The sequence below is a fragment of the Propithecus coquereli genome, unplaced genomic scaffold, assembly GCF_000956105.1.
Source record: "Propithecus coquereli isolate 6110/MARCELLA unplaced genomic scaffold, Pcoq_1.0 Scaffold42, whole genome shotgun sequence".
NCBI lineage: Eukaryota > Metazoa > Chordata > Mammalia > Primates > Indriidae > Propithecus > Propithecus coquereli.
This window is the reverse complement of record NW_012149952.1, coordinates 2,173,314-2,186,686: the sequence shown is the minus strand read 5'-3', so window position 1 is coordinate 2,186,686 and position 13,373 is coordinate 2,173,314. Positions and strand designations below refer to the sequence as shown.

At 60.0% G+C, this 13,373-nt stretch overlaps 3 protein-coding genes across 11 annotated transcripts in view; 1 reads left to right on the top strand and 2 right to left on the bottom strand.

Moving 5' to 3' along the window:
* The window catches only part of GEMIN7 (gem (nuclear organelle) associated protein 7), an 11,729-nt gene extending 8,015 nt beyond the window's left edge, over nucleotides 1-3,714 (bottom strand). The window contains exon 1 of one of the 3 annotated variants that reach the window (XM_012653424.1): nucleotides 3,691-3,714. The gene's annotated coding sequence lies outside the window, so the exon portion shown is untranslated. Of the gene's footprint in view, nucleotides 1-1,371; nucleotides 1,450-3,690 lie in introns of those variants that run through there. The other 2 variants (XM_012653423.1, XM_012653422.1) reach the window with 2 other exon arrangements.
* ZNF296 (zinc finger protein 296) lies at nucleotides 3,573-7,225 on the top strand. 2 transcript variants are annotated; one of them, XM_012653420.1, is made up of 4 exons: nucleotides 3,573-3,748; nucleotides 3,852-4,090; nucleotides 4,318-4,467; nucleotides 6,167-7,225. In XM_012653420.1, the coding sequence occupies exons 2-4, from the start codon at nucleotides 3,865-3,867 to the stop codon at nucleotides 7,141-7,143; spliced, it is 1,353 nt and encodes a 450-aa protein (XP_012508874.1). In that variant the 5' UTR covers nucleotides 3,573-3,748; nucleotides 3,852-3,864; the 3' UTR covers nucleotides 7,144-7,225. The 2 variants fall into 2 exon arrangements, with proteins under 2 accessions (XP_012508874.1, XP_012508873.1); XM_012653419.1 differs by lacking the exon at nucleotides 3,573-3,748 and having other exon boundaries at nucleotides 3,750-4,090.
* Nucleotides 7,226-7,736: 511 nt separating this feature from the next.
* CLASRP (CLK4-associating serine/arginine rich protein) overlaps nucleotides 7,737-13,373 on the bottom strand; it is a 25,408-nt gene continuing 19,771 nt past the window's right edge. For 2 of the 6 annotated variants that reach the window (XR_001137852.1, XR_001137851.1), the window contains 10 exons: nucleotides 12,802-13,017; nucleotides 12,393-12,686; nucleotides 10,508-10,771; nucleotides 10,160-10,203; nucleotides 9,760-9,820; nucleotides 9,446-9,504; nucleotides 9,322-9,368; nucleotides 8,527-8,609; nucleotides 8,177-8,201; nucleotides 7,737-7,890 (listed from right to left, as the gene is read on the bottom strand). Coding sequence is in view for 4 of the 6 variants with exons in the window: in XM_012653414.1 (XP_012508868.1) it covers nucleotides 7,848-7,890; nucleotides 8,177-8,201; nucleotides 8,527-8,645; nucleotides 9,322-9,368; nucleotides 9,446-9,504; nucleotides 9,760-9,820; nucleotides 10,164-10,203; nucleotides 10,508-10,771; nucleotides 12,393-12,686; nucleotides 12,802-13,017 (1,168 nt within the window). In the remaining 2 variants the exon portion in view is untranslated. Of the gene's footprint in view, nucleotides 7,891-8,176; nucleotides 8,202-8,526; nucleotides 8,646-9,321; nucleotides 9,369-9,445; nucleotides 9,505-9,759; nucleotides 9,821-10,159; nucleotides 10,204-10,507; nucleotides 10,772-12,392; nucleotides 12,687-12,801; nucleotides 13,018-13,373 lie in introns of all 6 variants that reach the window. The other 4 variants (XM_012653418.1, XM_012653415.1, XM_012653414.1 and 1 more) reach the window with 2 other exon arrangements.

The window sequence follows — 13,373 nt, the reverse complement described above, 5'->3', positions numbered from 1 at the left end:
TGAGCCACCGCGCCCGGCCAACACCTGAGATTTTTAAGAGAAACACCCTAGTCTCCAGGGTTAGCACTTAATGAAGAATGGGAATTAAACAAGTGGCCAAAGAATTATGTTAAATTGTAATAAAACAAAAATGAAGGCCAGTACAGGGATGGGTTTTCTCCATCAGGAAAAAAACAAGGGAGGTATGGTCCCATCGATGCAATGCCCATTTTGCAAAAGTAGAAAGTGAAGCTGAAAGATGCCAGATCATTTGCTGGGTGCAAGCTGGAGAGAGTCGTAAGAGGGGACAGACTCAGGTGGCCTGACCAGGAGCAGAGGCCCTCACTCCTGCCATGAGGGCAGACTTTTTCCACCAGCACAAGAGAGACCACGAAGATTTTGGAGCCAAGGTGTGACCTGATCAGAAATTACTTTGAGAAAGGTCACACAGGGTGTGCCCAAGAACGGAAAGGCAGGCATTATCCATTCTCCCTGGTGACCTGGCCCCAGAGACCTTTATCCTAAATCTCCAAGCCACGGATTTACTATGAAGGTTTCAGGGAAAAAAATGTTCAAATCCATCCCCTACTACTTGAAAAACTTGTCTGTAGACTCAAGAGCCCACCACGTGGGTCAATGGTAGGTTTATAGACCTTTCTCCTTGGAGCCTCGGAACCCACAAGAAAATGAGAATGGATCATCTCAGCGGACAAACAGTAGCCAGGGTAGGGAACCAGCTGAGTTATCTGGTTAATAGCGAGGCCCCCAGACCTAATTAACCCAGGTGCTGACGTGTCCACACACACACCTCGTGGGCTGCCCCATCTTGATGCAAATTTTTTAAATGGGGCCACCGCAAAGGGTCAGAACTCCAAGCACAGAATCTTTCCCCTCCCCTCCGCCCCTAGGGCAGGTCAGTTTTCTTTCAGTTCCGCCCTGGCCACCCATCGCTCTCCTTTTCTTATACTAAGTGGGTCCTCCCGGCCCCCAGGCGTCCACTCCCGGCTCCGCCCTGGGCGTTGGGGCTGGACATCTCTTCCCGCCTCCACGGTCACATTGCGCGAGCGATTCCACCCCAGGCAAGGCGGGAGTCTGAGGATTGCCACCGTTCCTACTGTTATTCTCGTGGTCATTCTATTTTCCCGGGGCAGCGGGGGAGCATCCGCCTTCCCCCTGCTCCCCACCCCATCCGCTGGGACCTTCCCGCTGCCGGTGTTCGGGACCAGAGTCCCCGATACAGGCGTTTGGGGCCAAAACGTCCCCGCTGCCCGCGTTGCCGGCGCTGTCCAGCCTCCTCCCGCCACTCCGGGACATGCACGGGGGTAGACGTCCCGGGCCGGGGAGCAGACAGGGAACCGGCTTACGATGCCCCCACCAGCACCCCGTACTCACCAAGCTCCGCGGCTGCTGGCGCCCCCACTTCCGCCTGCGCCCCCGCTGCAGAGGCTCGGGCGGGCCGTGAGCCGCGGAACCTGGGTTCCGCCCACGTCGCCGCCACTGCCCCACGTGGTCGCGGGTCGGCCCGCAGGCTCAGAGCGAGCGCAGCCCGGGGCGCCACCCCGCTGGCGGCTTTGCTGGACACTTTGGTCCGATCAGCCAGCCTGGGAGTTGCGGGCGTCTGGGATACCCATTTTAGGGAGGAAGAAACTGAGGCTCAGAGAGGGGAAGACTTCCTCCCAGCTGGGTTAAGAGCAGAGCTTGGCCTTTTCACCCCCACCCCCTCCCATGCATACACACTCTTACCCTGTACCTCCAGTCGGAACCCCATCTCCTCCACATGAAACCTTGAGATCATGCTTTCAGCAGCAGCACACCAAGGAAAGGGCTTAGAGTGCAGTGGCTGTGCTGGATTGAAGGCCATCATTTCATCCTGCTGCCCCATTTTACAAAAGGGGAAACTGAGGCCCTGAGTGGGGAATGTGAACCTTGCTGCTCTGGGCCCAGTCACCAGAACTCCACACCGGGTTCCACTTAGGCAAGGACCCTGTGTGCCTCTGCTTTCCACTAGACTCCCAAGGCCTAGTGCCCAGCACACCGTTAGCTGCTGTGCCAATATCTGTTGAAAGAATGTCAGGCACATAGTAGGAGCTCAAAAATATTTGTTGACTTAACTATGAATGAGTAGGGACTTTATTTGTAAAGAAGACAGACTCCTATCTTGCCTCTCAGAACCTACATTCAAGTGGGGGTGGGAGGGACAGGATAGGGTGTAAATGAGCAAATATATGAACAACATCTTTCAGGACTTGATAAAAATGATGTAAAAAGAATTAAATAAGGGCAACGTGATAGCGAGTGGCAGTCTTGGGGAAGCTTAAAATTAGGTGATCACAGGAGGTGGTATTTAAGAAGAAGCCACCTCGGATAACCCTTTAGTTCCAATCTCCCCTAACTCTTTTGACAGATGGGGAAACTGAGGCCCAAGAGGGAACTGGGGACAGATAGAGGTCATCTAGCGTAATTTGCAAGGCCTTCAGCAGGGTGGGGCTACTTTAGATAGTCGTTGGTCAGGGCCCTCTGCTGTCAGGAGGACAATTGTGCTGAGACCTGAATAACAATATGTAGAACTCCAAGCGATCAGCATCTGAAATCAGCATCTGGGCTGGGGACACCTGGGGAGGACAGACTCTGGCCCTGACCTCAGGGGGCTTGCATTGTGTGTGTGTGTTGGGGGGGGGGGCGGTGAGGACAGTCAACAAACAGTTCTATGCTATCATGTGGTCAGGGCCAGGAAGAAAAGAACACTTGTAAAAGATTGAGGGTGGGGCCGGGTGTCAATGCCACTTCAAACAGAGCAGAGAGAATTGGTTAGGGCAGGGAAGTTCAAGGGGGCCAGAGTGGAGGCAGGTGAGGGGCTTGGCTATTTGGTTTTAATGACGACTCCAGGTCTGGAAACAGGGTAGATGTATGTGATAACAACCCTCCTCTGCTCAAAACCCTTCCAAGTCTCCTGTCTCAGGAAAACCAAAAAACCTTCAAATAGTCAAAAGACCCTTCCGGATGTGATGTGTCCTTTTTTTTTCCTCATTGCACTCAATCTCCCACCCTCATTTCCTCCCCTTCCTTGTTCCTCCTGAATGCACAGGTCCACTGGCTGGCTCCCTCACTGAACCTCAGGTCTCAGTTCCACTGTGCCCTTTCCGGGAATGGGGAGAAAACTGAAGCTCCCCCTCCCACCCCGGTAACCCTGTCTTCCCTCCTAGCTTTAGTTTGCTCCGTGGTGCTTGTCATCCTGAACGGCACTCTACGTTTTACCCAGTTATCTTGTTTACAGTGTCTCCCCCACAGTATAAATTCCGTGAAGGCAGGGGTTATTGTTTGTTTTGTGTACTTGTGTATCCTCGGTGCTTAGAACAGAGCCCGGTACACAGGAAGCGCTCAATAAATGTTTGCAGAATGAATTTTTATTGCAATGCATTTAATGGAATAGTCCAGATTACTCTTGGGCACCTATTAAGAAACGTGGGCTAGCATTTTCCCGCTTGGGGCATGTGCGTGGGCATCCTGTGCCTCAGTTGCACCGAACTTGGTGTGATTAAGTTTGGTCACTAAAGCCAAACGCAGAGGACACCGCCCAGATCAAGCTTGGCTGGCGGCAGAGCCCCTGCGGGGCCGTCCCGTCCCCTCCTAACAGGCCCCGCCCCGGTGGGCGGAGCTACGGGCCCGGCCAGCACGTGTAAGAGTTCCCGGCGGGTCGCCGCAGTCACTCACCTGAGCGCCTCGGTCTGAGCGCGCACGGTCCGCGCGTCCTCCGCTCGCGCCGTCCTCCGCCCGCCCGCTCGCCAGCCTGCCCGCTCGCCCGGCCTGCGACTCATGTCCCGCCGCAAGGCCGGCAGCACGCCCCGCCGAGTAGACCCCGAGCCCGCCGCCAGCCGAGACGACGAGATGGAGATGCCGGACCTCGTCATCGACGTGAAGCCTGAGCCAGACCCTCGGCCCCTACAGGCCCCATGGCCGAGGCCCTTTTCCCCGAAGGAGGTGCCCGCGTCGGGGCCGTTCGGGGGCGAGCCCCGCAGCTCTCCTGGCCCCATGCCCGCTGGGGCCGCCCTCCACGCTCTCGGCGCGCGGAACTCGTGGGCCTTGTGGACGCCACTGACCCCGAACCCTCCCGGTGAGCGCTCCGCGCCCCTGCTCCGGGCTCTGGGCCCAGCCACCCTTCCCTTGGACCCTCGGGTGGGACCCCCTCCTCTGGGCACGGATCCCTGGCCCTGCCTTATCTCCTTCGCCCGGCCCTTCCCCCCAGCCCCCCTTCTGACCTTCGGGTTTCCCCTCTCCCTCGGAACCCCCAGCCCCCATCCTGGCCCCACCCCACGCTCACCACCCGCTTCCTCCCTGCAGACCGCCAGCCTTGGGCAGACAAACACCCAGATCTGTTGACCTGCGGCCGCTGCCTGCAGACTTTCCCGTTGGAGGCCATCACTGCCTTCATGGACCACAAGAAGCTGGGCTGTCAGCTCTTAGGAGGCCCCAGCCCCTGCCAGGGCTCAGGTGAGTGAAGCGGGGCGCAGCTCCCGTCTCAAGTTCAAGGGCTGGACTTCCTGCAGGAGAGAGGCTGAGCTGGACGGCAGGGCACTGAGCATTACTTCCCCTTTCTCCTCACCACCGGGTGCAGCCTAGGCCACCCTAGGCGTGGCCAGGGCCTGCCCAACCTAGGGCTGGGACTAGTGGGGGGTGGGAGGCTGGGCAGGGAAGGAGGGCCGCCCACAGGGTGTGGCCAGCCCCAGAAGACTGGCCTGGGGATTTGCCACACACACCCCCAATTTGGTTTCACTTCTCCTTCCCCTTGGCCAGAAATAAACTGGCCAGGTGGCTGGACCCCGGTGGCAGTACAGGGACCTCTGGGGAGGGCAGTGGCCTGGGGGAGGAGGGGTGGAGGCCAGCTGGAAGCACCGTTGCCACCCCCTCCTATCTCTTTATCACTTGTGACTGAGGTGCCGGAACTGTTGTTCAGAGGCAGGCAGGGGGCTTAGGGCTTCCCTCCTTGATGGAATCTCCCAGCACTAGGTGCTGGGAAGCCCCGGGTTGGAGTCGGGTCCCGGATGCTGGACATCTGGGTTCCTTCTCTTGGCAGGGAATTAAAACCCTTCACATGGTGCTTGACCCACAGCGAGCTTTGGGTCAGCATGGGCTATGGGGCTTCTCTAACCCTATGAACTTCCAGCCTCCGGCCCATGGCCTCCTGGGGGCTTTTTGAGAAATGGGATTATTCAGGGCTGGGTCAGGGAGGGTCTGTCCAGTGGTGGGAGACAGGAGGGGCTGTGATTCAGTCAGCTTTAAAGCTGCAGCAGGGAGGGTGGCCTGTCATGGAGTCACTGGAAAAAGACAGGGCAAGACTTGGAGAACTGTGGACACCTTGGCACCCAAGCTCAGCTAATGTTTATTGAGAGCTTATATGGCCCAAACCCCTCAGCTATTCCTTATTCGAGGTCACAACACCCCTGAAAGGGAGGAGACCCCTAGGATCCCCATATTCTAACAGCTGAGAAAACTGAGGCTCAGTGAGGGGCATCGGTCGCCCAAGGTCACAGAACTTTCTAGGATTTAAAAAATCTCAAGGCAGGTGGATCTGGGAAGTGTCCACTGAAAGAAGCTCGAGGGTCTAGAGAAAACAAAATCAAATTGGGGGGCTGTCAATTTGGGATCCATGCACAGAGTAGGGGACCTAGGTCACTACCTCACCTCCTCACCGGGTGGCTCTTAAGTCTTCTCTGCAGCTATTTTTATTGTTATTATTAAACCAAAAATCTTTTTTCAGCACCCGGTCACCACCCCCCACCCTACCCCAGATATCTGGATTGAAATCCCAGTTCCACCCCTTCCAAGCCGTGTGATCTTAGGGAAGTGCTTCTCTGTGCCTCAGTTTCCCATCTGGAGGTATTGTTTCCTGTCCTGAAGGAAAATTGAGTGAGCCGTGGCACAGCACGCATCGCATAGAAAGCACTCACTGAATTTGTGATGGAAGATTTTCAAACGCAAATCCTCGTGTATCTGCAGATTTTCTTTGCCCGGCCCTCCTCCCAACATCAGCTTCCTGGGCCTTCCAGGGCGTTTTTCTGTTGTTAACTGCTGAGTCCTCTGCCCCTGGAACAGAGCCTTTCCCACAGAAAGTGGCCAACTGGTGGCAGTGAACTGCGGCTCCTCTTCTAGCCATCAGCACTAACATCCTGCCCCCTTCTCTTCTCTCCAGAACACGAGGACCTGAAGGCTTTGAACTGCCTCCGCTGTGGCAGACAGTTCACAAGGGCCTGGAAACTGCTGCGCCATGCCCAGTGGGACCACGGACTGTCCATCTACCAGACGGAATCGGAGGCCCCGGAGGCCCCATTGCTGGGCCTGGCTGAAGTGGCCGCAGCTGTGTCGGCGGTGGTGGGGCCAGCAGCTGAGGTCAAGAGCCCCCAGGTGAACAGCCTCAGCCGGCGGAGCCCCACCTGCCTTGTATGCAAGAAGACCCTCAGCTCCTTCAGCAACCTCAAGGTGCACATGCGCTCGCACACGGGCGAGCGGCCTTATGCCTGCGACCAGTGTCCCTATGCCTGCGCCCAGAGCAGCAAACTCAACCGCCACAAGAAGACCCACCGACAGCTGCTGCCCCAGAGCCCCTGCATGGCTGACACCAGCCAGGAGCAGGCCTCCGCAGCCCCTCCGGAGCCAGCTGCCCATGCTGCTGCCCCAGCCAGCACCGTCCCATGCAGCGCTGGTGAGGGGGCTGGAGCCGCCGCCACAGCCGGTGTCCAGGAACCTGGGGCTCCCGGCAGTGGGGCTCAAGCGGGCCCTGGTGGGGATGGTTGGAGAGCTGTCACCAAGGAGGAACAGAGAATTGACCGAGCAAACAGTCAGAAGACATCACCCAAGAAGATGCCCAAGTCAGTGGGCAAGAGCCGTGGGGCCGGAGGCCGCTGCGAGTTCTGCGGGAAGCATTTCACCAACAGCAGCAACCTGACCGTGCACCGGCGCTCGCACACCGGGGAACGGCCCTACGCCTGCGAGCTCTGCTCCTACGCCTGCGCCCAGAGCAGCAAGCTCAACCGCCACCGCCGCATGCACGGCCTGGGGCCGGGCAGCACCCGCTTTGAGTGCCCCCACTGCTGTGTGCCCTTCGGCCTTCGTGCCACCCTGGACAAACACCTGCGGCAGAAGCACCCAGAGGCCATCGGGGAGGCCTGAGCACAGGCATGCCCTCCCTGCTGTCCCTGGTACATGACTGTTGACAACCCACCTTCTGCAAGTAAATTGTCCTTGTTATTTACACATTTGGGCTCTGGCTTTCTTGGGGAGTCTGAGGTGGGGAGGGAGGCTTCCCCTCCTTGGGGTGGACGGCTGGACAGACCGGTTTGGGGTGAGGGGGTGAGGGGAAAGGCCAGCCCCCAGTGCCTGGGGCGCAGCAGGACTGGCACAGAAAGCCGCGCTCCCGGTTCCTGGTGTGGGTGAGGCCAGGGCAGGGGCCGAGGCGAGGGCGGGGAGAGGCCTGGACCTGTCGCCAGAGGCCCCTGGGCAAAGGGGCCCATGTGGGACTTGCTGGGCCCACACCTGTGGGCAGATCTGGGCCCTGCTCCCACTGGACTGTCTGCCTCCTAAGCAGGCCTCCCTGAGCCACGGCCGGGCTGATTAACCCTGAGCTGCCATCAGGACTTCCCACGCAGGCAGCACTGGCCCTGGCCTGTCAACCCAGCCGGTGCCCTCCCCAGCTGGCCTTGCTGGCTGGTGGCCCCGGGGCTGGAGAGCCCTGCACCAACCACACAGACAACACTGCGGCCCGGTGAAGGGAATTAAATAACGTCTGATTTTATTTCATTAGAGAGAAAACCAGCAGCATCGCAGCTTCAGCCCCGCTCCCCACCCCGTTGTCCCCCTGCCCCCCGCTCTTCTGCCTAATGTCGGTAATGGGGGCTTCGGGATCGGGACCTTGAGCGCCTGGAAAGAGAAAAGGAGGGGCCCCATGAGGGTGGGGTGGGGAGTGGGAGGCCTTGCGTGCACACACGCACCAACACGCCGGGGGCTGCGAGGCTTCAGGGACCAGGGGACTCTGCTGCAGACGGAGGGAGGGAGGGATGCTTCCCTACACAGCAGACCAGCCCCTGCAGCTGGAGGAGTGCGGGGTGGGAAGGGAGGACTCAGCGCCAGGATTTCCCACTGAAGGACAAGAGTAATTTCCCAGGAAGTGGAGGGTCACCCTAGGGAGCTGGGCGGACTTCCTTACCTTCGAGAAGAGCTGTATTCTCGACCTGGAAAGAAAAGACCAGATGGAGACAAAGCCGATGTCCAGGGGCCAGGGGCTCCTCCCTGACCTGGAGTGTGGTGTCCAACTGAGGCGACACTGGCTGCAACCTGTGCCCCTCACCAGCCCACACCGATGTGCTGGGAATAAGCATTTCTAATCCCTGCGATGACCCTGTGACTAACGCAATCGTAGTGTGTGTGTCAAAAGCTTTAATTTATGGAAGGCCAATGTGGAAAATGTGCCATGGTTGTTTGCAACCCTGCTGGACGGTGTTCTTTTCAATGCCCCAGAACCGCCAGCCTAGCCTAGCGGGACACGTGGACACTTACTGTAGCGCGGGGAGGGCGAGCGGCTCTGCCGGCTGTACTGGCGCTCCCATTCTTCCCGCTCCTTCTCTCGTCGCTCCCGCTCCCTGCGAGGGGATGGGGCAGGCATCCAGCTGGGAACACTGAACCCAGGTAGGCCAAGGGAAGCAGTAAACCAAGGAGGCAGGTACTGCTACTGTCCCCACTTGAAAATGGAGACCCTGAGGTTCAGAGACACTGGCTGGCAGAGTCAGGACTGGAATCCCAGCCTGCCTGACTAGGACGGCCTCGCTCAACAAGGGGAGGCCTGACAGCTCCATCATTTCCTGCCACAGCTGGGGACCTGCACTGGCTGAACGCTTGACTGGCCTCTATCAGAATGACCAGGATTAGCAGCCCCGACACCTACACACGCCGGGTGCCTTCTCCACACCTGGCCTTGATCTTGCTGAACCCTCCCAACAAGCCTGTGAGCCCCGACAATGATTCCATCTCCATTTAGTAGATGAGCAAACTGAGGCTCAGGCAGGAGAAAGACCCATGGTGGTAGGTGGGTGGTGGGTGGGTGCTGGGTCTTGGGAAGAGCTTGCCATGCCAAGAGGACAGCAAAGACAGCCTGAGCTTGAAGGCTGGAGGACTGGGAGGTCTTGGTGGCAGGAGCTAAGCTGGGATGGAGGGAGGAAACTGAGGGAGAGGAGCCAGGGAGGTGGCTGGGCACAGCCCTGAGGGCCAGGCAGGGCTCTGACTTTCATCCACCCACAAAGGGCCCAGCCGCAGCAGGGGGTGTGGCCACGGTACAGGGAGGGGGGACGGTCTTACTTCATCCGGATCTTGCGGGCCATGGCTCGAAGCTCGTCCTCCCGCTCCTGCAGCAGAGACAGCTATGAGGGTGTGGCCGGCCCGGCACCCCACCTGCACCCGCCCCCTCACTTCCCACCCTGACCTGCCGCTCATGCTCCTGCTGTATCATCTTCTCCTGAGCTGCCTTTTTATCCGCCTTGACTGTAGGAAGGAAGGAATATGTGGCTGAGGGGTGCCCTTAAGAGCCCCACTTCCTGAAATGAGGAAGCTGAGCTCAACTACACTGCCGGGACCCTTAGCATGGCAGCACCAGGGCGGGTGCGAACCCACTCCTCCCCACGGTGCCTCTTGGGCAAGGCTGCCCCAAGGCCAGCGCTGGCTGGGTCTTCTACTTGCTTCCACTGGCAAGAGGAAGACAAGCAGGGAGGACCTGGAGGGACAGACAGTGGCACATACACTGCCTGTTCAGCGCCTTCTGCATCCTCAGCTTCAGCTTCTCCTGCGGCGTCAGCTTGGGCTGGGGAAGGGGGAGAAGAGGCGGGAGAGGGGGTGGGTGTCCCGGAGCTCCCACAACCCACCTCAGCCAAGAGCCTGGGACTTGCGGGGGCAAATGAGGGGAGGAGAGGCAGGCTGTGAACACCCGCTGTGAGGCTCTGGGAGGCTCAGGGACAGCCAGAGCCCCGATGTACATTGAGGGGAGGGGGACAGGGTTCTCATGGGAGCAGACCCCTCCTCTCCCCCCCACTCCCTGGGGCTAGATCTCCCAGCCCACCCGGGCCCCCCTGCAGGCCCACCGGGCCCAGTTCTCGGGCACTGCTGCTGGCGGGAATTAGACGGGCGAGTTCCAAATTCTTACTGACTTTGGCAGCTCCTGTCTCTTTACCAGCGGCAGGTTCGGTCCTAGGTGGGGCCAGAGGACGTGGTTGGGAGGAGGAACGGGCAGCTGCCACTGACCCCACAGCCTCGGTACTGCCTTCACACCAGACAGCCACACCCCCACCCAGGCGTCCCTCTCAGACCCCTCAGGACAGGTTCATGACCCCACAGGACAGGTTCATGACCCTGCAGATCCCCTAGGACAGGGCCATGTGCCCCTCAGACCTCCCGGGGTAGGACCAAGTTCCTTTCAAAAGAACACAGCAGACAGAGTTCACTCTCCCCACCCGAGGATGACGCCCCTCTGCCCCGGACCTGCCCTGCTCACTTTTTCAGCTTCTCTCCCACAGCAGGGGACGCCGCTGGCCTGGTCAGCTTCTCCCTTGGGGGTGATGGCGAGTGGCTCTGGCTGCGGCTGCGGCTGCGGCTGCGGCTCTGGCTGTGGCTCCGGCTGGGGCTGCGGCTGCGGCTGCGAGTCAGGCTGCGGCTGCGGGACGGGCTGAGCGACCAGCTGCTGCGGCTGCGGCTACTGCTGTGGTGCCTGGGGCCCCGGCCGCCCCGCCTGTAGCGGTCCCCTGAGCGGGAGCGGCTCCTGGGGGTGCAGCAGGGCAGGAGGACTGTGAGACTCCAGGGACCCCGACTGCACCCATGCCCTGGCTCCACATCTACAGTCCTCTGCGAAGTCGCGTGCATCTGGCATGACTCTCTCAACCTCTCCCGGTACCTTCCCTTGGGGAGGCCCTGGAGCTGCTCCCCCACCTCCCTCAGTCTCCAGACGTGGACCGCAGCACTCTAGGGACAGTCAGCCTGAGAGTCACGCCCTCATCAGCTGCGCCGGACCCACCTTGCCCTCCCTCGCTGGACACCACTCGCTGACTTCCCAGGAGGGAACCTCTGGGAGGGCAGGACTGGGCTGGCCGGCTCCCCCTTTAAGTGCCACGCTCGGCCCAGGGCACGAAGGAGTTCCAGGTTCAGGGTCTCGATGCCCATGGGGGCCACCCACTCGCCCCCACTAGTCCCAGCACAGACCCACAAGTTCCAGTCTGGGGACACACAGGCCCCCATCCTCCCCCTGCTCAGGACAGTGGTGAGACCCTCCAGCAAGGCATTCAGGCTGGCATTCGAGATGTGACCAGGCCCCACCTCCCCTCTAAGCTGTTCTGTCATCGTCCTGGGCCAGGCTGCAGGGAATGACCTGGAAGCCAATTCCGGGCCACACAATGACTTGGCCTGGGCTCTCTTGAGTTTTTACAAAATGTAAATTTGTTGTCAATACTGAGAAAACCAGAGCTGTCCTTTAAAAGTAGACACGCTCAACCTCCCTTGAGAAACTGAAAGACTGGGCACAGGTGGACAGCCCCGCTGGATGGGACCCGTGCTGCCAGTTCAACGGGATCCACCTGGCCCCTCCGCCTGCCAGACCCTGCAGGCAACTGACACTGTGGTCCACGCAACAGTGACATGGGTAATGCTCCTGAGGCCAGTAACAGCGCCTGACTGCACAAGGCCCGTCCTAAGCGCTTTATATGGATTTACTTGTCACGTCTCTGCAGCAGCCCACGCAAGTGGTGCCCTTATCACCTCTATTTTACAGATGGAGCAACGAGGCCCAGGGAGCTCACACACAAGCCCGAGTCCACGCCAGGCAGACGCTGTGCAGTCCACGTTCCCACCCACCGAGCCTCCCTGCCGTGCTGAGCGCAGCCCTGAGGCCAGCAGCCAGGGCATGGGCAGGGGAAGGATGATCCAGCCCCAGGGTGCTCACCTCTAACCCTGCCTCCCTGAAGAGGGCTGTCTTGACTTTCCACCCCTCCTCACCTACTCCCTCTGCAGAGGACTGCCTCCCACGGGGTTTCCCAGCCCTCAGGGCCCAGGTCCCTCCCTGCCAGCTACAGAACACCCTGGGGTGTCCATGCACTGCCACTCCCCTCGGTGTGGGCCTCCTGACGGCAGAGGCCGAGGCACCCGTGACAAGAGATGCTCAGTCTCCTCTCCCCACCAAGTCCCTGAGTATGGTGGCTGGGCTCCACTCCCACTGTCACCATGCTTGGTACCCCCTGAACAAAGTGGGCGCACCTATGCCTCCCCCTTCAAACTCAAAGCTTCTGAGAAAAGAGCAATGGCAGTGCCTCTTCTCTCAGAAGCGGTGCTCTCCCTGACGGGGAGCCCATGCCCACCCCAGGCCCTGCTCCCCCACACCCAGCTGCACGCACCTGCTTCTGCGCCGGGGCGCATAACCACCACGCCGGGCAGGCGAGCGGGAGTAGCGGTGTCCGTCTCGGGAGCCCCCACCTGAGTGCCGCCGGCCACGGCTGCGGGACCGGGAATAGCGTCTGGAGCGGGACCGGGAGCGGGACCAGGAGCGGGAGCGGGAGCGGGCATGACGGCTGGAGCGGTAGTAGCCCCCGCCTCGGTGGGAGCGGGAGCTGGAGCGGGAGCGGGAGCTGGAGCGGGAGCTGGAGGTCCTCGAGGCAGAAGAGGAGGAGGAGGAAGAGGAGGAGCGGCGGCTGCAGGCGGGGCACGGAGGGCCAGTCAGCACGGGCCTGGGCCTTGGCCCCCCTCTGTCCCAGGTCCCCCCCATGGTGGCCGGGGTGTAGGGCGGGCAGCGTGAGCGTTACCGACCGGGCACTGGCATTACGTCCCGGGGCAGGGCCGCCAGGCTGGGGGGGTGCGGGGGGCTTCCCTGTGGTGGCCCCTGATGCGGCTGCGGCAGCTGCAGCTGCGGCTGCCTCCTCATCGCTGCCCCCAAAACTGGTGATGAACGTGATCTTCTCCTCGCGGCCCGGGGTTGGGGAGCGGGAGCGGGAGCGGGACTCAGAGCTGGACTCCGAGGGCGACCTATGGGGCAGGGGAGAAGAGGCTCAATCGCCCAGACGCGTACAGCCTCCCCACCAGGGAACAAAACACATGCAAAGCAACAGAAACTACAACCGCGGGGCACCGGGCACACTAGAAAGCCAGCACAGGCCAACAGAGTCCAAAGGGCAAAGACCCAGGCTCCCTACACGGACTTTATTCACAAGGATGGGCCAATGCCAAATAACCAGAAAGGGAATGGCAGAAGACTGTGGATTTCACGTGGCTATTAAAAACAGATGAGCAGATCTCTGTATTTAACATGGAAAGTTTGCTTCAATAGATAAACAGAGAGATGGGGAAAAAGCAAGTTCCAAAATATTAAGTGTGGTAAATAA